At 34.5% G+C, this 25,513-nt stretch overlaps 1 protein-coding gene across 1 annotated transcript in view; it reads left to right on the top strand.

The window, feature by feature from the left end:
• Positions 1 to 25,513, top strand: part of LOC140442373 (fat-like cadherin-related tumor suppressor homolog) — a 965,522-nt gene that overhangs the window by 905,633 nt on the left and 34,376 nt on the right. Inside the window, exons 13-15 of the mRNA XM_072533469.1 lie at positions 3,293 to 3,415; positions 3,492 to 3,806; positions 21,435 to 21,796. Coding sequence (XP_072389570.1) covers positions 3,293 to 3,415; positions 3,492 to 3,806; positions 21,435 to 21,796 — 800 coding nt within the window. The remainder of the gene's footprint in view (positions 1 to 3,292; positions 3,416 to 3,491; positions 3,807 to 21,434; positions 21,797 to 25,513) is intronic.

The raw sequence follows: 25,513 nt of genomic DNA, 5'->3' as shown, positions 1-25,513 counted from the left end.
TGAGACGAATCCAGGGAAGTACATATCTCAAAATTGGAAAAATGGCGTTTTGGCGATTTTGATACTAGGCGACTCAAAAGGCGACCTGTCACAGATCTTTGAAACATATATGGGGTTACGGCAGGGAGTGTCTCCTCTTCAATACAGCATTAGAAAAGACTATAAGACATGCAAGGTACAAAATAGAGGAACAACGGAATTATGTTTGCAGGGAGCAGGCTAATAGGTCTGTAGGATGTTGTTTGCTCAGCAGGTTTTGCTGGCTTAGGGATTAGTATAATTTGGGCTACCTTCCACAAAAGCGGAAAGTATCTTGTCCTTAAAACAGCTTGTATATTTGTGTCAAATACCTCAGTCCCTTGTACGAAAGTTCTTTCAAAATTTTAGCACTAATTAAATCGTATCCAGCAGATTTTTTTTGGACTCAACATAAGTATGGATCTTGTAACTTTGTTAACGGTAAAATTAAATGAGTAATTTCAGTTGATATGGGGTTTGCAGAACTGTTTTCACTTTGTCTTCAATGTCGAAGTTATTTTTAGCGGGATATGATTGAAAGACTTTTGCTAAGTGCTCGGCGAAAACACCGGCTTTGTCTTCATTACTTTTTGCCCATTGACCATCTGGATTAAGTATAGGAGGGTTGCTAAATTAAGGCCTTTTTAATGTTTTTACAGCTTTCCATAAATCAGTCAGTAGCTTCTGAAGTTGTTAAGTTCCTAAGATAGTTTTGAATTTCATTATTTTTATTAGTATTTAGTAAGGTCTTGAGGTCTAATGTACCTTCATTTAATTTAGTTTTGTCTGCAGGAGCACGAGTTCTTTGCCAGATTTTCCGTTTCTCTGCTATTTTTTGTTGAATTATCGAAGGCAGCTCTTGAGGTGTGCTAGTAGAGACTTGGCTTGGAGTTGTGTCCCATATCGTTTTCGATCTTGTAAAATATTGCACAGTGTTCACTATTTCATCATTGGTTTTTAGAGGAATATAGAGATCCAACAAGGTATCCACATATTTACGAAAATCATTCGAATTAGTGTATTTACTGCCTAAGCATTGCGCTGATTATTTTTGTATTATGTCAGTGCTGATTGTAATTAGAATTGGAGAATGATCAGAGGACAATTCAAGACAGAAGTTTGCCAACACGCAATTTTTGAGAATTCCCTTATAAATTCTAAAGTCAACAAGATCAGGGATTTTAGTTCTACCACAAAATATTAAAGTTTCAATAACATAGTATAGTTTTAATAACATAGTATAGTTTCAATAAAATAGTTTCAGTCAACTTTTTAGGAGTGGTAGGAGTCTCTAAATATTTTAGAATAATTTGACATGTAGATATTAATTATGCTAAGTTTCTCTAAAACGTATGATCCCAAAGAATATTAACTAAGAAAAAATTGTTATTTTATTGTGACGTTGACTCACCCTGTAAATTGCCCTTCCTCATGTAATTTGATGTTATCCATTATTTGTAAGCATGCATGCCTTTGAAGGAGATTTGTGAAGAAGACTTTCAATAAATTGGAGGTAGAGGCAAAGAAAACTGGTCTAAGGGTAAACGAAGAGAAAACCAAATACATGTGCATCAACAGACAAAAGGTACGAGATAGAATAGAGCAAAATGTTACAATAGACCCATATAACTTTGAAAGAGTGGAGAGTTTTAAATATCTCGGAGCAACAATCACTGCAGATAACGATATCGCGGAAGATATTAAAGGAAGAATTCAGGCAGCAAACAGATATATATATATATATATATATATATATATATATATATATATATATATATATATATATATATATATATATATATATATACAGCCTCCACAATACTATTAAATCTAAAAGCCTAACACGAACATCAAAAATTAGAATATATAAAACGGTGATTAGACCGATGCTCATGTATGGGTGTGAGACGTGGACCCTGACCAAAGAAACTGAAAGAAAACGTAGATGTTTTGAGAGGAAAATTCTCAGAAGAATCTTTGGGCCTTATCACGATATTAATAGCAGCTAGTACTGAATGATAGGACGTCCACGAATGCGATGGAGAGACAATATATGGTCAGATCTAAGAACAATTGGGCTACCCACTGACCCAACTATTATGGACGACCGTTCAAGATGAAAGCAAGTTGTGTAGTCAGCCAAAAGCCACCCTGGGTTGTAGTGCTACGAGAAGAAGATGCATGCCTTTGTTTTGAATTGTGGTATCATGCAGAATATTCATATTCGACTTTTTATTTATGTTACACCTCTCATAAGCTTTTTTAAATTTGCACAAAAAGTTGAACTGATTATAGGGCTTATAATAAACTGATTATATAACTATAAAGAAGACTGTTTTTAGACCAAATATATAAAGTTAATACAGCAATAATAGTCCGACAGCTGGATACCTTTCGGTATGCATGGAAGGGTGGATAGTTGAAAACTATTCTATCTTATGTAAATTTTTTTGCTGAATACGTATATGTAGGTCCCCCATTTCAAAAAGGGGTACCAATTTTATCATCGTAATGGTAATCGTATGGTTTAAAAGTTATTAAAAATTTTAAGTCGAGAATTCGAAGATTTAGCCTAACTTTTAGTCCTCGTAACTTTTTACATGGTACATATTTCTTTAAAAGCTGCACATAAATAGAAAGTTTGAGCCTATTTTGACAATTTACTATTGAAAAAAAAGGAAAAAACTTTTTTCCCGCACACAACATCTAAAGCACACGGCGGACTAGTACGTTGTCGACATTAGGCGTGCTTCGAGCGTTTATTGAAATTTTAAAATAGCTACTATTTAGCACGCGTAATGTCAACACGTACTAGCCCTCCGTGCTTGTTGATTATATAAGGGCGAAAAGCTATTTGTTGATTTCTTGTTAACTCAATGAAAAATAATTTTATTTTTTTCATTAACTTGTCAAAATATGTCCAAACTTTCGATTTATGTAAAGCTGTTCGGGAAATATACACCAGGTAAGCTAAATCCTCGATTTCTCGACATAAAATCATGAATAACTTTTAAAGAGTACAACCCTGTCATACCCAATGTTTTGCCGTAGAAAGTAATTTACTAAATAATACATTTGACAATAGATCAAAGGAAGATTTTTGCAATGTAATGATACATAAGAAGTATTAATTATTTGTAAATATACTCCTTTACATACAAAACTTAATCTTAAAATAATCAGTTTATCTTTTATTTTCTCAGTACATCCGCCTATAAGAGCTTAAAAATTAAACAAATAAGGAATTTTTTAGTTAATATAATATTTTCAACAGGTGTAATATCAGTGGTTGATGAGTTGGACTACGAAGAACAAGCTCTATTTGAACTCACCATAAGAGCAACTGATTCAGTGTCTGGTGTATACGCAGAGGTCCCTGTCTCCATAGTTCTTCAAGGTAAGTCTCAGAAGAATTTCTAACTATAAACTGGCAGTCATAGTCAATCACACATTAACCAAAATGTTCTTTTTAGATGTCAACGATTGTCCTCCGGAGTTTACTGAAGAGAACTATAACGTCTCAATATCAGAAGCAGCTCAGTTCGGTTCACCAGTACTGACTGTATTGGCCCTTGATAGTGATACCGGTGTGAACAAGGAAATATCTTACTCAATCTCGAAGGAAGATAGCAAAGATCACGAATATTTCTTCATCGATGAAAATGATGGAACAGTTTATCTTAAGCAGTCACTTGATCATGAAGAGTCAAGCTTGCATCATTTCGTGGTCATAGCCACTGATAAAGGCAGTCCCAGTTTGTCTAGTACTGCTCACGTGTGGTTGAAAGGTAAGGACCTACTTTACATATATTTTGATGATTTGAAGACATTTTATGGTATTAGATCATGGTAAAATCAATAGTACTTACATATTTTAAGCACATAGGGACATATTGATCCACAATTACTCAAAGAACTGTAAACTCAGTAGTCGAACTTCTAATATTCATGTTCTTCTTTTGTTGATCCTGCATATCTAAATCAGAAAAACCTAGATGGTAAATTTAGGTTATATGATTGGATGCTCTCTTCCAATATATACAAAATTAACAAATCAACTATACCAAACACATAATGTTTGTTGTATTGAATTTTCAATCTTAATGCACGTGTTGAATCTGAAAGAAAATTGAAAACGATTTTTTCAAAAGATTTATTGAACAAGTGATGGATTCGACCGTTACTTGATGGAAATTCATTTTATATAACAATAAAACACTGAAAAATGTTGTTTTCAAAACTTCCGTAAAATTTATTATAATTTTTTTATCAATACAGCTGTTTCGGTAGAGTGCCTTTCTCAAGTGATGTGCGTTTGCACTTTATATAAGTTAAGAAGGGGAGAACTGTTTATCTCAAGTTGTTCATTCAGAATCATGTCTGTATTTTTTTTATTTGTTAATTTCCATAGATTCTAATAAAGATACCTTAAGGCCTTTATTTTGAATGTGAAGAATTTGAAATTCGTCATTAAAAGAATTATTGTGGTCTAGAAGGTGAATTGCGTACATAGAATCTGTTTTTCTATTATTGAAAGCCTTTTTATGTTCTGCTATACGTTTTATAAGGGTTCTACCAGTTTGACCGATGTAAGTTTTTGGGCAGTTGCTACATTCAAGTTTTGCCTAAGTGGTTTTTGTTCTAAAAGCTGGTGTTACTCCTTTCTTTTTTATGTGTTTGACTATTTTTGTTGATATCTTGCGTATGTATGTAATCGAGTAGAAGGCGCCGGGTTTTCTCTGGTGGTAGAAATACGGAAATACTAATTTTAGAGCTTTCTTATGTAGTTTTTGATTTAAAATCTTATTTATTGTTTGTTCGTTGTACCCATTGTTTACTGCTATTTACTTAATGATATTCAGTTCTATCTCAAAGTTGTTTTTTGACATGGAAATTTCTATTAATCTATGTAACATGCTATGGTAGGCTGCCAATTTATGTTCGTGTCAGTATGGATAGGTTTATGAAATACATAAAACTCGTATCTGTTTTTAAGTCTGATAATTTTTATATCTAAAAAATTTATGGATTGATTCTGTTCTATTTCTATTGTAAACTCAATCTGACTATGGAGTGAATTAATCACCAGTACATCGTCTACATATCTCCACCAATATAAAAACTGTTTGAATACGGAATGTTTTGAAATCTTTGTTTCTAGATGATCCATAAAAATATCTGCTAGCAATGGGCTTAGAGGATTACCCATTATAAGTCCTGCACTGTTATTTTTATATATTTGATTATTAAATATAAAGTAGTCCTGTTTTGAGCAAATTTCAAAAAGATATTGTTATGGTCTAAAAGGTATTTTACTAGAACAAAAGTTTGTGTAAGAGCAATACTAGGAAAAAGATTTTTTACGTCAAATGAAATTAATCTAGAATTGTTAGGTACTTAATTGAAAAGGTAATTGAAAATGTTCTATTTTATTAACTAGTTCCATTCTATTTTTTTACGGTAAATTTAGGTGGAGATTTAGTGTGTTCTAAAATAACAGTTTTTTTGAAAGTTTATATGACGGAGCTGTATAAAAAGAAACTACAGGTCTTATTGGGTGATTAGGTTTGTGTTATCTAATAAAATAATACCTATAATTTAGGAGAAAAAACTAGAAAAAGAACTACAAGTGTCAGTAGATGTAAATGGAGCGAGAAAAATAGGAGAAAATACTACCTTAGTAGAACTGAACAGCGTGAAGAACAAAATTGAAGTAATGAAAAATAAAAATAAACTAAAAAACAAAACAGACGAGCGAATCTACATAAATGATGATATGTCAAAGAAGGAAAGAATTATCCAGAAAGAAATTAGAAGTAAGGCTATGGCAGAGAGATATAATGGAAAAATGTAAAAATAGGATTCCAGAAGCTAATCATAGATGGAGAAATATGGACATGGAATAACAGCCAACGACAATTAGTAAAAGATAAAAATGTAAAACCAAAAAACTAACAGCAGAATTTAAACAGGCTAAAATACCGAAGACGACTTGGCAAGATAAAGGTACAAGAGATGAACAAAATGTAAAGATCGTTACTGGAAACAAAGTAATAAACGATTGCATATTAGTAGGGACATGGAATGTAAGAGGAACGTCCGAGGAAGGAAAACTAAAACACATAATCGACGAATGCAAAAAATACAAGTTCAAAATAGTAGCACTACAAGAAACAAAACAATTAGGGCAAAACTCAATGGAAATAAACGACTATTTATTTTTCAACAGCGGGGGAGAAAATAGAATGTTAGGCACAGGCTTTGTGGTAAATAAAAAGCTGAAAGATCTAATCGTTGACTTCAAACCAATTTGAGAGAGAATATGTGTATTAAGAATAAGAGGAAAATACCAAAAAATAACATTTATAAATATACATTCACCGACTGAAGACAAAAGTATAGAAATAAAAGAAGACTTTTATAATCAAATAGATACAGTATTCGAAAATATCCCCAAATACGATGTAAAAATAGTGCTAGGTGATAGTAATGCAAAAATAGGAAAAGAAGAAATATATGTACCCACCATAGGAAAATACAGCTTGCATGAAACAACGAACGAAAATGGTCACTTCCTAATTGATTTCGCGAAAGAAAGAAATATGATCATTATGAGCACGTACTTCCAACACAAAAGAATACACCAAGGAACGTGGAGATCACCGGATGGGAAAACCATAAACCAAATTGATCATGTGCTTGTCGAAAAAGATATGCAAAAATGTATAAAGAACATAAAAACATACAGAGGTCCAGATGCAGATTCAGATCACTTTATAGTTGGAATACAAATGAAACAACTTATTCCAGTACTTAGAAACCAGCGGAAGAAAAAGTATAAAGCAACTAAACCTGTGAGACTACTGACAGAAGAGGAACAAAATAAATATGAAAGAATAGTCAGTAGAGGATTAGATAATATTGCAGAAAGTGGGGACATTGAACAAACATGGATGCAAATAAAATTATGTATGACCAAAGCAGCTCAGGCCAGTAATAGAAATATAAAACACGAATACAAAGAATGGTTCGACGATGAATGTAAAATGGAACTAGATGAACGAAATAAATTAAGAATGAAAATGATGCAAGAAAAAACAACAGAGATAGAGAGAAAATACAATGAACAAAGGAAAAGAGCCAAAAGAATAATAAGTTCTAAGAAAAGAAAATACAATGAAGATAAATTAAAATGTATAGAACAGAGCTATAAAAATAGAGAAATTAGAAACTTATATCAAGGGGTGAAAAATGAGAAAAGGGGGTACCAAGGAAAACCTGTACACTACAAAAACAAAAGTAGAAGAAATTTAGTAAGTGACGAAGAAATATTGAGCAGATGGAAAGAATACTTTGAAGAACTTTTAAATGAAATTCCCACAACAGAATATGAAGAGGAAGAAGAAGTGAAGGAAAATGTCGATCAAGGACGAATAGAGGAAAGACCGTCTAACGAAAAAGAAATAAAAGAAATAATAGAGAAACTAAAGAATAATAAGAGCCCAGGAAGAGATGAAGTAACAGCTGAAATGTTTAAATATGGAGGACCAGTACTAATTAAACATTTGGAAAAGTTGCTAAAAGACATATGGGAACAAGAAAAATTACCGAAGGAATGGACCGAAGCGACACTGTGCCCTTTTCACAAAAAAGGCGACAAAAGTTTATGCCACAATTACAGGGGAATAGCCCTACTAAATGTTGCATATAAAATACTTGCAGTATATATAAAAGATAAACTATCTCAAAATATAGATAATGACATAGGGGAATATCAATGTGGATTCAGACGAGGGCGCAGCACAGTGGATCAAATTTTCCTACTGCGCGAAATACAAGCAGAAAGCTACGAATATGGGAAACCTACAATGGCCCTATCATCGACTTTAAACAAGCGTTCGATAGGATAAAACGCAAGGAAATATACAAAGCACTACGTGAAATGGGAATTAGTGAAAAACTGATAAGAATGGTAAAAGTGACACTCCGAAAAGCAGAGAATAGGGTTAAAATAAATGGCGAAGAAACAGATAAGTTTGAGGTCAGTGAGGGGGTGCAACAAGGAGACCCACTGTCATCGCTGTTGTTCAGTATCGTCCTCGAAGTTACCATCAGAGAAGCTGGAATCAGCAGGTCAGGACTTATATATCAAAGAAAACACCAATGCTTAGCATCCGCTGACGACATTGTACTGATAGCCAGAAGTAAGCAAGAATTAAAAGAAATAATAAAAAGATTAGAAATGAAAGCGAGAAAGAAAGGGATGTACATAAATGAAGAAAAGACCAAATATATGGAATGGACAGAAAGATTACCTACAAGAACAATATCTGACAGTAATAACAGATGAAAAAACATATAAATTCGAAGAAGTAGAAATATTCCAGTATTTAGGAGCGACATTCACGAGAAGACCAAATATGAAGGAAGAAATCCAAGCGAGAATTATGGCCGGTAACCGTTGTATTTTTGCACTAAACAAATTATTAAGAAGCAAAAACATATCTAGACGGGCTAAGATAAGAATATATAAGACAGTAATAAGACCTATTGTATTATATGCCAGTGAAACATGGACAATGAACAAATCCGAGCAAGTCTTGCTGCAAGTCTGGGAAAGAAAAGTCCTCAGGAAAATATTTGGAGGTAAATTATGGAATGGTATATGGATAAAAAGACCAAATATGGAATTAGAGGAGATGTATGGAGAGCCGAATATCGTAGGGATCATAAAGTCACAAAGACTAAGATGGTTGGGACACATCCAAAGGATGGAAAACACGAGACTGCCAAAAAGAATGCTAATGGGAGGAATAGGAGGGAAAAGGAAGAAAGGCAGACCGAAAACCAGGTGGAAGAAGGATGTTGAAAAAGACATAGAAAAACTTAAAATACCAAACTGGAAAAATAAAGCAACAAACAGAAAAGAATGGAAAAGAATATTGAACAATTGAACCTGTTTCACAGTACAACTAATTGGGAACTATAATCAATGAGTCGTGGGACAATACCCAAGAGATTAAATTTGGCATCGGAAAGGCAAAAAGTGCATTCTTGACTATGAGCTCTGTGTTTAAGAGTCATGACCTCACTCTAGAAACAAAAATAAGGCTCCTTAAATGTTACGTGTACTCAGTGCTTCTGTACGGAGTAGAAACGAAATTGAAGGCGGAAACTCTATCAAAACTTTAGACTTTTGAGCTATGGTTATACAGAAGGATCCTGAAGATACCGTGGACAGACAGAGTCACCAGTGAAGAAGTACTGCGGAGGATGAACACAACCGCGGATTTGGTCAACATCGTGAAGGGCCGTAAGCTGCAGTATTTGCGACATATAATGAGAAATCAAGGCAGATAGGAGCTACTTCAATGCATTTTGCAAGGTAAAATTGAAGGAAAAAGGGCCCCAGGACGAAGAAGAATATCCTGAGAACATGGTATAGAAAGACCTCATCCCAGCTATTCCGCATAGCAACCAACAAAGTCATCATAGCCAGAATGATCGCCAACGTTGGGAACGGACATGCACCCTGAGAAGAAGGGTTTATGTAACTAAAGAATAATAAGAGCCCAGGAAGAGATGAAGTAACAGCTGAAATGTTTAAATATGGAGGACCAGTACTAATTAAACATTTGGAAAAGTTGCTAAAAGACATATGGGAACAAGAAAAATTACCGAAGGAATGGACCGAAGCGACACTGTGCCCTTTTCACAAAAAAGGCGACAAAAGTTTATGCCACAATTACAGGGGAATAGCCCTACTAAATGTTGCATATAAAATACTTGCAGTATATATAAAAGATAAACTATCTCAAAATATAGATAATGACATAGGGGAATATCAATGTGGATTCAGACGAGGGCGCAGCACAGTGGATCAAATTTTCCTACTGCGCGAAATACAAGCAGAAAGCTACGAATATGGGAAACCTACAATGGCCCTATCATCGACTTTAAACAAGCGTTCGATAGGATAAAACGCAAGGAAATATACAAAGCACTACGTGAAATGGGAATTAGTGAAAAACTGATAAGAATGGTAAAAGTGACACTCCGAAAAGCAGAGAATAGGGTTAAAATAAATGGCGAAGAAACAGATAAGTTTGAGGTCAGTGAGGGGGTGCAACAAGGAGACCCACTGTCATCGCTGTTGTTCAGTATCGTCCTCGAAGTTACCATCAGAGAAGCTGGAATCAGCAGGTCAGGACTTATATATCAAAGAAAACACCAATGCTTAGCATCCGCTGACGACATTGTACTGATAGCCAGAAGTAAGCAAGAATTAAAAGAAATAATAAAAAGATTAGAAATGAAAGCGAGAAAGAAAGGGATGTACATAAATGAAGAAAAGACCAAATATATGGAATGGACAGAAAGATTACCTACAAGAACAATATCTGACAGTAATAACAGATGAAAAAACATATAAATTCGAAGAAGTAGAAATATTCCAGTATTTAGGAGCGACATTCACGAGAAGACCAAATATGAAGGAAGAAATCCAAGCGAGAATTATGGCCGGTAACCGTTGTATTTTTGCACTAAACAAATTATTAAGAAGCAAAAACATATCTAGACGGGCTAAGATAAGAATATATAAGACAGTAATAAGACCTATTGTATTATATGCCAGTGAAACATGGACAATGAACAAATCCGAGCAAGTCTTGCTGCAAGTCTGGGAAAGAAAAGTCCTCAGGAAAATATTTGGAGGTAAATTATGGAATGGTATATGGATAAAAAGACCAAATATGGAATTAGAGGAGATGTATGGAGAGCCGAATATCGTAGGGATCATAAAGTCACAAAGACTAAGATGGTTGGGACACATCCAAAGGATGGAAAACACGAGACTGCCAAAAAGAATGCTAATGGGAGGAATAGGAGGGAAAAGGAAGAAAGGCAGACCGAAAACCAGGTGGAAGAAGGATGTTGAAAAAGACATAGAAAAACTTAAAATACCAAACTGGAAAAATAAAGCAACAAACAGAAAAGAATGGAAAAGAATATTGAACAATTGAACCTGTTTCACAGTACAACTAATTGGGAACTATAATCAATGAGTCGTGGGACAATACCCAAGAGATTAAATTTGGCATCGGAAAGGCAAAAAGTGCATTCTTGACTATGAGCTCTGTGTTTAAGAGTCATGACCTCACTCTAGAAACAAAAATAAGGCTCCTTAAATGTTACGTGTACTCAGTGCTTCTGTACGGAGTAGAAACGAAATTGAAGGCGGAAACTCTATCAAAACTTTAGACTTTTGAGCTATGGTTATACAGAAGGATCCTGAAGATACCGTGGACAGACAGAGTCACCAGTGAAGAAGTACTGCGGAGGATGAACACAACCGCGGATTTGGTCAACATCGTGAAGGGCCGTAAGCTGCAGTATTTGCGACATATAATGAGAAATCAAGGCAGATAGGAGCTACTTCAATGCATTTTGCAAGGTAAAATTGAAGGAAAAAGGGCCCCAGGACGAAGAAGAATATCCTGAGAACATGGTATAGAAAGACCTCATCCCAGCTATTCCGCATAGCAACCAACAAAGTCATCATAGCCAGAATGATCGCCAACGTTGGGAACGGACATGCACCCTGAGAAGAAGGGTTTATGATATTGAGGTATTTCTGTTCTATTGAATTTCATATTGATTTTGAATTTTTTAACGCCAGTTTAATTTGTTTTTGATACTTTTCCGCCGGATCTTTGATATTGTTTTAATATTTTGATTATTTAAAATTCTATTGTTTTTTTAATATTGGGTTTTTTACTATTACAAATTAGATTATTTAGTTTTTTACAGTGTGTATTGAATTTTTTATTTATTATATTATCTACTTTAATTCCCAAGTTATAATCTAGGTTGTCAAATTCTATATTATTTAGTCTATAATTCAATTCTGAGTGACATAACTTAAAATAAACAGCTATGATATCTCGTTTTTTATACTGGTTTCTTGTCATCTTTCAGCCACCTGGTCTTGTCGTGATGTATCTCTGCTTGTGCCGCTTTGGTCAGGTTCTTCGTTTTTAGTTGTATATATTTCGGGAACACTTTAAATTGCAAACATGTGTTTAAAAACTAAATGTTTTGTATCACAAGTCTACGTTTCAAAAGTAATCTTGAAAACAATATGGTCAAGAGCCCTGTATTGACTTCTTTTAAATACGTTTTGTCATCATTATCATTTTGTCTATCAATAAAACACTGAAAACTTTAATTTTTAAAACTTCCACAAAATGTATTATAATTTTTTTTTTTGTATTGCTACAGCTGTTTCGGCAGAGTGCCTTTCTCAAGTGATCTATTTTTGTTATTCATTTACATTCTATAGTATTTAAATAAATAATTTGAGGAGGGGAGAATCTAGGGAAATTACCAAATTAGAAAATACAGACATAATTCTGAATGACCAACTTAAGACAAACAGTTCTCTCCTCTTTTGAACTTTTTCGGTTAAAGACTATAAAGACACCAAAAAGACATCACTTGAGAAAGGCACCCTGCCGAAACAGCTGTAGTGATAAAAAATAAAAAGTATAACAAATTTTGTGGAAGTTTTGAAAACAAAAGTTTTCAGTGTTTTATTGTTAGATTTATTAAACAGTTTTTGATATAAAATCTTAGAAAAGTTAACAAACGTGGTTTCTAGGCCGCGAATGAAAATTTCTCGAAGAGAATAAATTATTTTTTCATTGCGAAAGGCCGTTACAAATTCATTCGATTCGACAGTCTTATTAGTTTTTGCTTCGTCGCCTATTTTCCAACTTCATTCCTCTCTGCACAGCCCTCAAAACTTCACAACTACCAATCAAATTAAAACCATTTGCTAAATTGAATCCAAATTCCGACATTTCCTCAAGGGCTGTATTTCGAATGCATTTAATTTCTCGATATAGCGGTATATGCAGTAATAATTTTCTATATTTGCATAGCAGATGCAGTGATCGCAGACATTAATATTTGAGGAAGTTATTATATTTCAAAAGTTAATTAAAACGGGAGGTATGGCTCGCGTGGAACCTAAAGTCTCAATAAATTTGAGTTTCTGACTGTGTATTGTCGACTTATATGAAAAGTGGTAGTACTGTCTGAGGCAGAAGGTTTCGTAAGTAATTTATATCGTTAGATGTAAGGTAAACTGCTTTAGACTCGCATTTAGTGCAGATTTTATTATTGGATTTTCATAATATAACACTTTCAACATGCACTGTTCTTGATACGGTTTTAAAAACGCACGTACTCATATATGTCTCTTAAAGAGGCCTTTAGAGGTGCACATACTTGATGTCGCTATGGTTATATTTTTCTGCCATCTGCAATTGTCCGATTATTAGCCCTTTGTGTAGATATAGAGTGGCCTAGATAGCTCATAGATGAGTTGGGATTCAGGTACAGTAACGAATTACGGTGTTTCAATCTGCATTGAGGAGTATTGGACGAAGAGTGCCACGCGAAAATGATACTTAAATGGCAAGGCTAGTGTGGTCGTTTTTGTAACCTAACCACTTTCTCCCGACAGGAATTATATTTTCATTGAAAACCAACATCTCTATTTTTTTAGAAGATAAACAGGGTATTTGACAGTAGAAGCTGATTACTTTGTTACGAGGAAGGGTTTGTATTTAACAAATGAAAGTTAAAAATAGCAAGTTAAAAATAGCAGCGAACATTTGGCGAATTTCGTTGTTAAAAAGAGGCATGACAAATCGCTCGTTGCTTTTGGGTTATTTTTAAGGCTTTTATCAAAATATATAGACATAGGTGGCGTGAAAGTAATTTTCTAAGGGGAATAATTTAAAGAAATTTTACACATGCTTCAGTCGTTATCTGTCTAGTATAGCTAGTCTACACTTGGTCGTTCGGATTCGACGTTAAACTGTAGGTCCCACATATATGTGTACACTTAATAATACACAACACAAATATTGCAGAGAAACTACCTACGCTCAAAATTGAGTATGGAACATTAAGAAGAAAATAGATAAACTCCTTTTACCCCATGAAGGCCGATATGTAATTAAGATATGATCGCTTGAAAAGTAAAAATATTTAATTTCCTGTATTTTATGTTCAGTAATAATATTGGATTTTACAATATGTATAATATTGTAATATGTATATACAGGGCGGTTAAAAGAAATGGGACGGAATAGTTCGAATAATCGAAATTATTTGTCGACATCAAATGTTCATTAGATTCTCTATAAGTCTCTATTTTGCGTAGAATGAAAATTATACGAATGGTTTTGCATGCAGTTAAATTGGAAAATACTTGCCAAGTTGCTGGTATGTCCAAATTTGAATAAAATACATCAAAGACTACTTTCTGCAGACACTGTATTAAATATAACCTTGAAACAAATTGGCACTAAATCACTTCCGAGTTTTCAGCAAAACAAAAGGTTTAAACATGTGTAGTCCAGTAATTAATACCAAGCTATTGAGAGTATGCAGTCCAGTAATTAGAGCAAGGTACCTTATCGTTTAACTTAAACACACCACAAAGTCCGAATTGAATTCCCGAAACACTTTTTTGTTTCTTCTTTTTAGCAAACGATTTGTCCTATTCACTGTCTGATATTTCACTAGCAGATTCGTCACTATCTGAATTGTCTATCCGAATAATTAGAGGCCGGACCTCATCTATAACTCGTTCGGTTTGAAAACACTAAACGATTATGTCTTCCGTATGTCTAATACAATTTTGACATTGTTCTGCCTTTATTTGTTCTAGCGATTCTTTCCATAAACCAAGAACGCTAGCGTCATCTTTTGTTTTGGATGCATGTTTATCATACAAATTTTTGGCTATACCCCAAACTAACTCAATTGCATTATAGTGGCAATGGTAGGGCAGAAGTCGAAGAACTTCATGGCCATATTTAAGAGCCATTTGGTCAATAACAAATTTTTTTTGAATTTTGTGCTCTCCACACCTTTGAAGTAAATCGACTTTTAAAAATATGTCACTGTGATAAATTTTCTTTTCTGTCAACCACAACTTTATTTCTTCTTTTGTCCAGCTGCTTGAAGGAAATCTCTCTTCTACTCTTGAGTAGTAGGATGCATTATCCAACACTATTATGGATGGTCGCTCCAATTTTTTTAACAAATTTTCTTCAAACCATTCTTTAAAAATATTTGCATCCATATTTCCATGGTAATCACCTGTATTCTTTGTGGACGAAAAAATTAAATTAGCGTCAGGAATAAAACCCTCCTCATTTCCAGCATGAAGTATAATGTAACGTTTACCATTACCGGAACGACTAGAAGAATAACATTTCGTGGTGTCATCTTGCCAAGATGATTTTGACATATTTCCTTTAGCGAAAATCCAAGTTTCGTCTAAAAATACAACTTGCCTCGGACTATCAGACATTTTATTGATATTTTATTCTTTGATTATCTGATATTAATATCAGACATTTTATTGATATTTATGAATTTTCTTAAAAAATGCCACCGTTTTGAAACAACATTAGAGAGTTCACACAATACTTGTCTGTTATTTGTCTTTTTATATCGAAAACCTAAATGTTTCAACACTCTCCACAAACTTGTTAAACTAATATCACACAGTTCCTTGTCTTTTATTTTTTGCAACACAGCACTAACTGTTATATGTTTTTTGGCTTTATACATATTATATATAATATTTTTAATTGCAAGTTTAATTGACTGGTGCAAATCTAAAGTTTTTGGATGTTGACGATTTCTCTTGCTTACTTTATTTATTTCATCCTCACTCATGTCATTAATTCTTCGGATGTCCTCTCTGAGATACCGCAAGCGTCGCATGTGCGTTTCTGAACTGCCATAACAGATGTCAATAGACCCATATTATTTTTTTTCCAAACTTTTAGAACTAAACGCCGTTCTTCTGGAGATAACACTCTACGTTTCGACTGTATTTTATTTTCTTCCAAATTACTCATTTTGCTTTAAAGTACCGCTTCACTACACTACTATAAAAAATAGGTACTTATATACAACTACTGCACCCTAAAAATGACGAGGGTTGTCAACAGACGAAACGTTCGAACACAAATTATTTAACAGCCAAAGCTAAAAAAGCATAAACACTGTATTGATTGTGATTGCAAAACCGTTCGCATGTTTTAAATAAGGTTTTTGCTGATTATGTATTTTGTTAAATTATTAAAACACAAAAATACAACCCACGACCATCAATTAATTTTTAACGATAAACAGAAGAGAAATATGATGACGTTTGAATTTGATCTACTTTGTCAATGACAGTGTCGTTAACAGAAAGACATTTTAAACAGCATGAATCATTTTTCAATGATTATGTGGATTTAAGAAATACATTACTAAACAAATTTTTTAAGTGTATAAAATCTTAACTATCTTTTTTCCTTAGATTACAATTATTATGACACATGGTATTTACTCTTTATTTTTCAAATAATATGTTCTTGTAAATGCATAACTTTAATTATTGGGTAAACCTACATTATACGATACGTAAGAAGAAATTAAAAAAAATTAACATTGCATTAAAATTATAAACCAATAAACGATAACTTGTTGAGCAGTGCTGATTGAAACAACAGAGCAGTAAAATGTTATTCATAAATTTAGTGTAAAATTTATCGCTGCTTATCTGGTCCGCTAGTAATAAAGTTACCAGCATTTAATGACAAAGCGGTCTTCTTGGGTGAAAAATCCTTTATACGACCGTCCACAGGTTTACGGTCGAACGCTTTTTTGTAGTCAATAAATATCAGGTGTAGGGGAGGTTGTATTCGACGATTAGAAAAAGTCATCACGACAATCTTGAAATAAAGCTGTTATTTCGTATCACGATGGTACTATTATTAACCTATTTCCTTATGAAATGTTTCTAAAAAAGTATTTGTCATTATCATCTGTTATAGGCACATGTTTCAACAATATGTAGGTACTTTGATATACAATGACTTCTGAAATATTTAATTTTGTCTAAATAATTTCAGTAGCATTATTTTCTATAAAGCGCGAATGTCATTCACTTTTAGTTCTTTTTCTTCTTAGCATTCTGTGGTTCATTTTTGGAGATAGGCTTCTCCCAACTCCTTTTATCGATCTTTATCCTGAGCAACATACTTTAAATTTTTTCTGACTACTCTTTTTGTCATCTACCCATTTCATGTATGGTCTTCTTCTTGGTCGTCTACCTTTTTAAGGTCTCCAATATTGTATTGTGCGTTTCAACGGTGGTCCTTTTGTGTCTAGCAATGTGGCATGCGAATCTCCATTTGAGTTTGGAAATTTTTGTTGTGATATCCTTGATCCTGCCTTCGGATCTTCGGAATCTGATTCGGACTTACCCGCTAAGACCTTTCGGAATTCCTCTCCATTTGTTCTTACTTTGAAGGCGTTTTAAAGATCCTTTTTCTCTTTTCTTTCATGTTAATATTTTAGTTCTAACTACACGATGGAGACTACCAGCTGTTACGTTGTGTCTTGTTCTGACGTCTTCAATTATACTTTTGTTGTTTGCTAGTTCCGTTAGGTGCGATCTATGTCCACTTTCTGTTGGGTTTCTTCTCTTACGTTTCTTGCCAAATCCGAAATTTCCAATCTTGTTTTCAGAGTCTTCAATATTTCTTTTCCAATTTGCGTTAAAATTTCCTATTATTATTGTTTTTGATTCTTTGTTGTTGTCTAAAGCTTTTTTAAGGTCTTCGTAAAAAGCATGTATTTCATCATCAGTTGCTTTTTTAGTTGGAGCATAAACCTGCACATCTTTATTCTGGTTTGTAAATTTAGTTTTAAGTTCATGCATGTAAACCTGTCTAAGATGCTATGAATTATTTGAATATGTGATTTTCTGTTCTTGTTGATTAAGAAACCTACTCCACCGTATGTATACTTGCTAACTTGCCTTTATAGTAGAGCCTGTTGCCTGAATGTAAGTCCACATACCCTTCACCTCTTCTTTACACTTCTGATAGTCCCATTATATCCCAATTCATGTTTTCCAATTCCTCTTCTAGTTCGTAGAGGTTTTCATCTGTTCCCACGGAACAGATGTTTAATGTTAATATATGGAGTTGTTTGTTGTTCTTCGTATTCTTCAATATCGACTAGGTGGGTAACCTTTCGTGTCTCCGTTAAAATCGACATTTTTGTTTTTTGGAGGTTTTGGCCATCTGGCCAGATGGGTTGGTGGTGTAGAAGAATGTGTAATGTCGACCGTTGCAACCGAGGTTAGCGGCCTACTCAGCTCAGCCAACATCCATCGGAAAGACGGATCGGCCCCACTCATTTTTAATGGAATTACATTTCCTTAATTATAGGTGTTACAGTTATTTCGCTAGTACTCAGTCGTCAAAGCCTCGTTTGTGATAATAATGTTCACCAACGTAAAGGCGAGGTAGACATTTAAGTAGAAGAGGCTATTTGAGACGCATCATTTGTTAACTTTTAGTTACCAAACGTCAATTAACTTTTGTTTTTTTTTTAATTCAAACTCCAAATCTTTTACATTTCTCACAAGAAAACTGAAACTAATCGTAGTCTCTCTTTTCTTGTTACATTACATTTTTAAACATACTATGTTATATGGAATTAAACCACAATTGATTGTAATCAATTACAATCAACAGAAGAAGAAGAAGAATTACAGTTTACATTTGTTTTGACATTTCGATTTCCAATGCGGAAATCGTTATCAAAAAAATTCTAATATAAAAATTATGAATGCTTTTAACCTATCTTCTTCTTCTTAGTCGTTAACCTGATGCAGGTATCGTGATATCATGAATCTATTAGCTAAATTTCCCAATGTTCCTCCACGTTTTTCTATCTTCTGCCATTCTAGCACATTCTGACAATGGAGCGCCAATGGTAGCAACAATATGGTCCGTGTATCGTGTGGGAGATCTACCTCTATTTCTTTTTCCTTCTACTTTTCCCTGGATGGTAAGTTTTTCAAGACCATTTCTTCGAAGCATATGTCCAAAATAGCTTATTATTTGTTCTGATATTTGTGTCTTTTCTTTATGTTTAGCTGGTCCAGTATGGATTCATTTGTTCTTCGGGCCACCCATGGTATTCTCAGCATTCGTCTCCAGCAGTACATCTCAAATACATCTATGTTCTTTTTGTCTTTCTCAGTAAGGGTCCAGCATTCCGATGCATAAGTAAAAACTGGAAAAACTAGACTTCTTACTAGTCTCATTTTTGTATCGGTAGTTATTTCATGGCTTTTCCAAATTTTTGTTAATTTTGCCATAGCGCTTTTTGCGATTGCTGACCGCCGCTTTATTTCTTCAGTACAGCCTCCTTTGTTGGTTATTAATGAGCCCAGATACACAAATTTATCTACAACAGCGATATTGTTTATCATGACCAGATGATTTTGATTGTTGTTAGCTCTGTCAATTATCATGATTCTCGTTTTATCTCTGTTTATTTTAAGGCCCATCGTTAAGCTTACGTCTTCTACCTGTTGTAGCAGATGAATCAATTCAGCTTCAGAACTAGCGAGGATAGTAGTATCATCTGCATATCTCAAGTTGCAAATCTTCTTCCCGCCAATGGTGATGCCACCGTTCCAGTCCTCAGTAGCTTTCCGCATTATCCATTCACCATAGATGTTAAATAGAATTGGGCTTAGTATGCAGCCTTGTCTCACGCCCTTTGTGACCCTGAAACTATCGGTTAGATCCCCATTTATTCTAACTCTGCCATAATTGTTATTGTACAGGCTTTTAATTAGCAGTATCAGATGATTGGGGACTCCCATTTCAGACAAAACCTGCCACATTTTACTCCAGTTGACCAAATCGAAAGCTTTACTATAATCTATGAAGCACAAATATGTTGTGATATTGAATTCTCTGGATTTTTCTACAATCTGCCGTACGTTTAAAATTTGTTCTCTAGTACCACGTCCGGGGACGAAACCTGCTTGTTCCTCCTCAATGTTAGGTAGTAAAAAGGGCTTTATCCTCTCGAGAATTATGTGTAAGAGTATCTTACTGCAATGCGCAATTAGAGCAATTGTGCGATAGTTGCTACATAAATCTTTCGCTCCCTTTTTATGTATGGGAATATATAGTGATTGTGTCCAGTTCTCAGGCCATTTACCTGTCTCCCGCACTCTTTGACAAATTTGATGTATCCACTCCAACGTCATCTAGGGCCCAAATCATTTCAATAGGTATGTTATCTGGGCCGGCAGCTTTCTGACTTTTTTGCCTCATAATTGCTGCTTCAACTTCACTTTTGAGTACGTCAGGTTCCGTCACAAAACTGGCATCTTCTTGTTGTGATGGGGCGTCTGTGCTTTCCTCCATCATCAGTCGTCCACAGTATTCTTTCCATCTGTGTAAAATATCTTTTTTAGGAGTAGAGTTCCGTTATCATCTTTGATAGCAAGGTAGTTTGGTGTAAAGGAACGTGTTATCTGCTTTATTTTTTTAAACATGTCTCTGGTCTCAGTTTTGGTTTTATGCTCTTCTATTTCCATGCAGATTTTGTTCAAGTGTGTGTTCTTGTCCTTTTTGCAGAGTTGTTTTATTTGACCGTTCAGCGCTTTATAGGCCTCTTTATCACCTTCACTGTTCAGTCCTGTGGCTTTTAAGCACTTTCTCTCCTGTATTTTAGTCCACGTGGAGTCTGTTATCCATTGTTTCCTTCTTTCTTCTCTATCACTCTTAATGTTTTTCGCAGCATTATGCAATATGGATTTTGTTTTTGTCCATATGCTATTTGAGGACTCTTCTGGATTTAATGATTGTTTGAGGTCACATAGCCTTTGCATTGCGGCTTTTTTGTACGGATCGTTATATCTTAGATGCCATTTAGTTGTTGTATTTCCTGTTTTTGGACTGTTTCTTAACTTCATGCGGAATTCAGCATGAATTTAACCTATAAATGTTTATAATTGATAAAATTTATAACTTGTAAATGTTTATAAACATTTACAGGTTAAGTGCATTTACAATTTTTATTTTAGAATTTTTATGAAAACGATTTCCGCATTTGAAATCCAAATGCCAAAGCAAATCACCTTTTAGCAAGTGTTACAGGTAATATTTACATCTCTATTTGTCAACACTTTACTCTGTTGATCGATCCTTTTCATTGTAGAGAAATATACTCTAGTAAATTCACTCACCATTGTTTAACATTGGTTCGATTATCATCAGAAAACAGTGTTTGGACGTATATTTGCTTGTAAATATCGACATCTATATTCTGTAATAAAATAATTATAATAGATTTTAATAAATAAATATCTGAGTTTGTATTTGTACACTATTACTATATAAGTTAATATAAAATTGATCTGTACTTGGTATTAGCAAAATGTATGAACCAAATATGTAGCGTTTATATTTTTATCTGCTAGAAGTTGTCCATAACGACTCTTTTGTGTTTTTTAGTTATGGACATGAACGACAATCCTCCCAAATTCGAGCAGACCAGCTACTCCTGCGGCCTGTCAGTAAGCGCCAAGCGAGACCAATTCGTGACGGTCGTCAGAGCGAGCGACCTGGACGAGGTGGATCGGAACAGTTTACGATACTCAATAGTAAACGGTAATGATCATCAAACTTTCTCGATGGATCCAGAAACTGGAATAATAACTCTCACTAACTTGGCCAACTTCGGGTCGCAACACATCATGCTGTTGAACGTGTCTGTGTCGGACGGCGTTTATACAACTTTTGCCAGATTGAAAGTGGAACTATTGGCTGCTAATTTGCATCCGCCTCAATTCAGCGATATTATCAGAGACGTACAGGTAAGTTCAAAACAGGAAACTAATTGGGCAATAAGTATAGAACTATTTTGTATAAAGACTTTCATTACTTGTGTTCATATGGAATACATTTGTTTTTGAATAAAAAGTTCTTGCTCTAAAACTTCTATTCAATGTATAACTGTTTAATTATTAAAATTCTGTCATTGTGAAGAGTGGCCGCGCAAAATAAATAACAGTAAGAAATGATACAGCAATAAGTCATTTTTGTACTTAAAAAAAATATATTATACCGAAACGTAAGTCTAAAACTAAAGGTATGACTATGAAAATGTTACATACTTTCTATCCTGCTATATGGTATAGAAACTTAGATAATGATTAATACTGTTACAGTATGATAATGATATTCAAGCTGCCTGTAGATGCCAGAACAAGCATCTAGAGAAAATCTGCAGAGAGATTCAACACCATGCCGACACAAATATCATCAAAGAAATTGTTAATAAAGTCAGACTACTTGCACGTAAATTCAAGCAGAAATCTTGGTATATCAAAGACGATGAAGGCAATGTAAAGACAGATTTGGACAAGGTTGTAGATGTTTAAACACGGACACTCCGTAGGTACCTAAATTTAAGGCCTCCACTTGCCACTCTTCTTCAACAGTAACAGTACATATACTCCTCTCGCAGACACCGTCAACACAGTCTTTGAATCTGAACACTTTTTTCCGAATTGAATTTGCTCTGAAAAGACTTAAAAGATAAACAAACAGTTGAATTAAAGTTTTTAAACAAAATTTAAGAAACAAGCATTTTCCGATATGTGGAGTGAGAATATTACATCGATTGTGTAATGAAATCTGGCACGCAGGCGTCTGGCCTGAGGATTGGAGAAAGACCATGTTCAGACCAACATCGTCTAAAAAACTTCATAAGTTGGCAAATAGCACTTGAGCAGACTAGATTTGTGAAGAGCAGAGATACTAGAGAACAAATCCTTAATGTCAGAAGCACCATAGAAAAAATCAGAGAATATCAGATCTCGATGTTTATATGTTTTGTTAACTATACAAACGCCTTTGATAATGTTAGATGGGACAAGCTATGGAACATACTGCTGCAGTCTATATTTCAAGGTAAAGTCAAAGGTAAGCGCGGACCCGGTAGAAGGAGAATATCATGGCTGCGGAATTTAAGAACATGATTTAAGAAAACCTCAACGGAGCTGTTTCGAGCCGCAGCGAGCAAGGTCATGATTGTCAATATGATTTCCAACATCCGAAACGGATAGGAACCAGAAGAAGAAGAAGAATGGAACATACTGACGACAATGGGTGTACCCAAACACTTGACTCACCTTATCAGCAAACTATATCAACATAACCTGGTTTATTTAAATGGATGGATGCCTATGTGACGAATGCAGTTTGGAGAAGAGAGTATGCCAAGGATTCGTTTTATCTCTCTTATTATTTAATATCTATACAGAGTTTTGGATGGTTGAGAGGGAGGAGTATACCTAGGCGGTGTCAAGATGTCTAACTTACGTTTCGCAGACGACGCTACCCGTCTAGCCTCTACTTCAGAAGAAATTACTAACTGATTAAAAAAACTCGAGGTAGAAAGTGCTAAGTTTGGACTCATGATTTACTACAACAAAACCAAAATTATTATTAGTGATTGCCCTACCTGATATATTTTGAAGCAGCAATGACTGAACTAAACGAGGTAACTCAACTCTGTTTTGTTCCTTATTTTACTATACATGCGAGAGATGGACAGTAAAAGAATCAGATAGACGAAGCATAGACGCTTTTGAAATGTTGGACATGGGGATGACTGCTTTGAATTCCATGGCCGACTTGCAGCATGAATGTCTCGGTTTTATATGAAATTAAACTCAAACAACATATCTCTAGGACTGTTTACTCTAGAATCTTAAAGTTTTTGGTCATATCCATCGAAGCAATCACAAAATAGAGCGGTTGGTGGTCCAAGGCAGGCCTCAGAGTCAACACCAACACAGCAGATCACCATAGCAGAGGTCAGACATTACGAAAAATCTTCTTAACAAACAGTATACTGAGGCAGTACATATAACAGATGACCGCGACCAGTGGAGAAATATCATTAATCAAACTATCCGAGCTGCTGAAGCTCAATGATGAACGACAACACATATGTTGGTAATAACTATGATGGTGATGATGATAGTAGCTTTCGAAATGTGGACTTACAGAAGAATGCTGTCCTGGATGGATAAAATATAAAATCCATGGGTATCCAAAAGAACGTAAAAAAAAGAATGACAATTACTATAAAACATAAATAGACGTAAACTGCAATATCTTGGCCATGCTATGAGTGGGGATAAAGATCAAAATTTACAAAATATTCACGGAAAGAATATGGGAAAAAGAATTATAGGGAGAAGAAGAATGTCATTGGTGCAAAACTTCAGATAGTAGTTTGACTACAAGTCCAATCAACTACTTTTTGCAGCGGTATGTTTTTAGCGTGCCGAATCTCATCGGACGGTAAATGCTAAAGCATTTGGTATTTTGTGTTAGACATGTCTATTGATTAGTATATGTCTGAAGTATTTTTTTTGGTGGTGTAAATGTGTTTTGATTGTTTGTTTAGTTGGTTTACAGTTCTATGTTTGGAACTCTACCGATGCTAAAAATTTGCAGCATATGCGTATGGCCACACGTCTTACATAATGGCATCAGTGTTCATATTAAATGTCCTTTAATAAAGTACAGTAGTAATGGATTATTTTTGCCGATATGTAGAATAACGCATTTTTCAATGTTAAACGGAAGTAACCATTCTGAAGACCATTTGAATATTGCGTCAAAAGAGTGTTAAAGAACATGTTGGTTAATAATTGGATTCACATTATAATTTGGTATCTTCTTTTTCTTCTTCAGCCTTAAGTAATCCAACTTTGGACATAGGAATCCCCCAAATCAATCCAATAATTTGGTATCATCAGCGTAAATTGAAATCTTACTGTATATAATGAGCGGAAGATCACTAGTGTAGATACAAAAAAGTAGCGGTCCAAGTACTGATCCTTGTGGGACTCCGCTCTTGACTGGCTTATCTAGTGAGTAGTCTTACTCAACATTAACCCTGAAGTATCTGTCGGATAGAAAATTTTTAATCTAAGTGTTTAACTTTCCACGGATACCATAGTGATCCAATTTAGCTAGTAATCGACGTTTAGGAACACGGTCGAAAGCTTTGGAGAAGTCTAAGTAGACTACATCAACAGGATGCCGATTGGTTAAAGATGATGACCAATCGTTAATACAATGAAGTAAGTTTGTGATGATTGAACGACATATTGATAACATTTTCTTGAAGGAGAATCAGACACAGCTTCCGAAATAATGGATTCCATGACTTTTCCGACCTGTCAGCTTTTTGAAGTAATGGTATGGAGACGTTATAAGATAAAGATCTGCGAATGTACTGATAAACTTTTTTACTATTATCACTTGCATTGATGAATTCTTTAAATTCTATTCTTAACTTATGCAACGATTGTTTGAGTCGGTTAGAAAAATTAAAGTGAGCGAGAAAATCATCAAGAGAACCAGTGAGTTTGCCAAAGCTTTTGCTTATGTTGAATTAAGCGGGTAGCTGAGAGGTTAATCCAAGGTTTTAGTCGATTTTTGTATAGTTGCCGTTCGGCTGTATGATCAGAAGTTGTTCTAATAGTTGTATGAAGAAAGGAGTCCTACAT

The sequence above is a fragment of the Diabrotica undecimpunctata genome, chromosome 1, assembly GCF_040954645.1.
Source record: "Diabrotica undecimpunctata isolate CICGRU chromosome 1, icDiaUnde3, whole genome shotgun sequence".
Taxonomy (NCBI): Eukaryota; Metazoa; Arthropoda; class Insecta; order Coleoptera; family Chrysomelidae; genus Diabrotica; species Diabrotica undecimpunctata.
The sequence above is the reverse complement of the archived record's forward strand: the minus strand, read 5'-3'. Positions and strand labels throughout refer to the sequence as shown.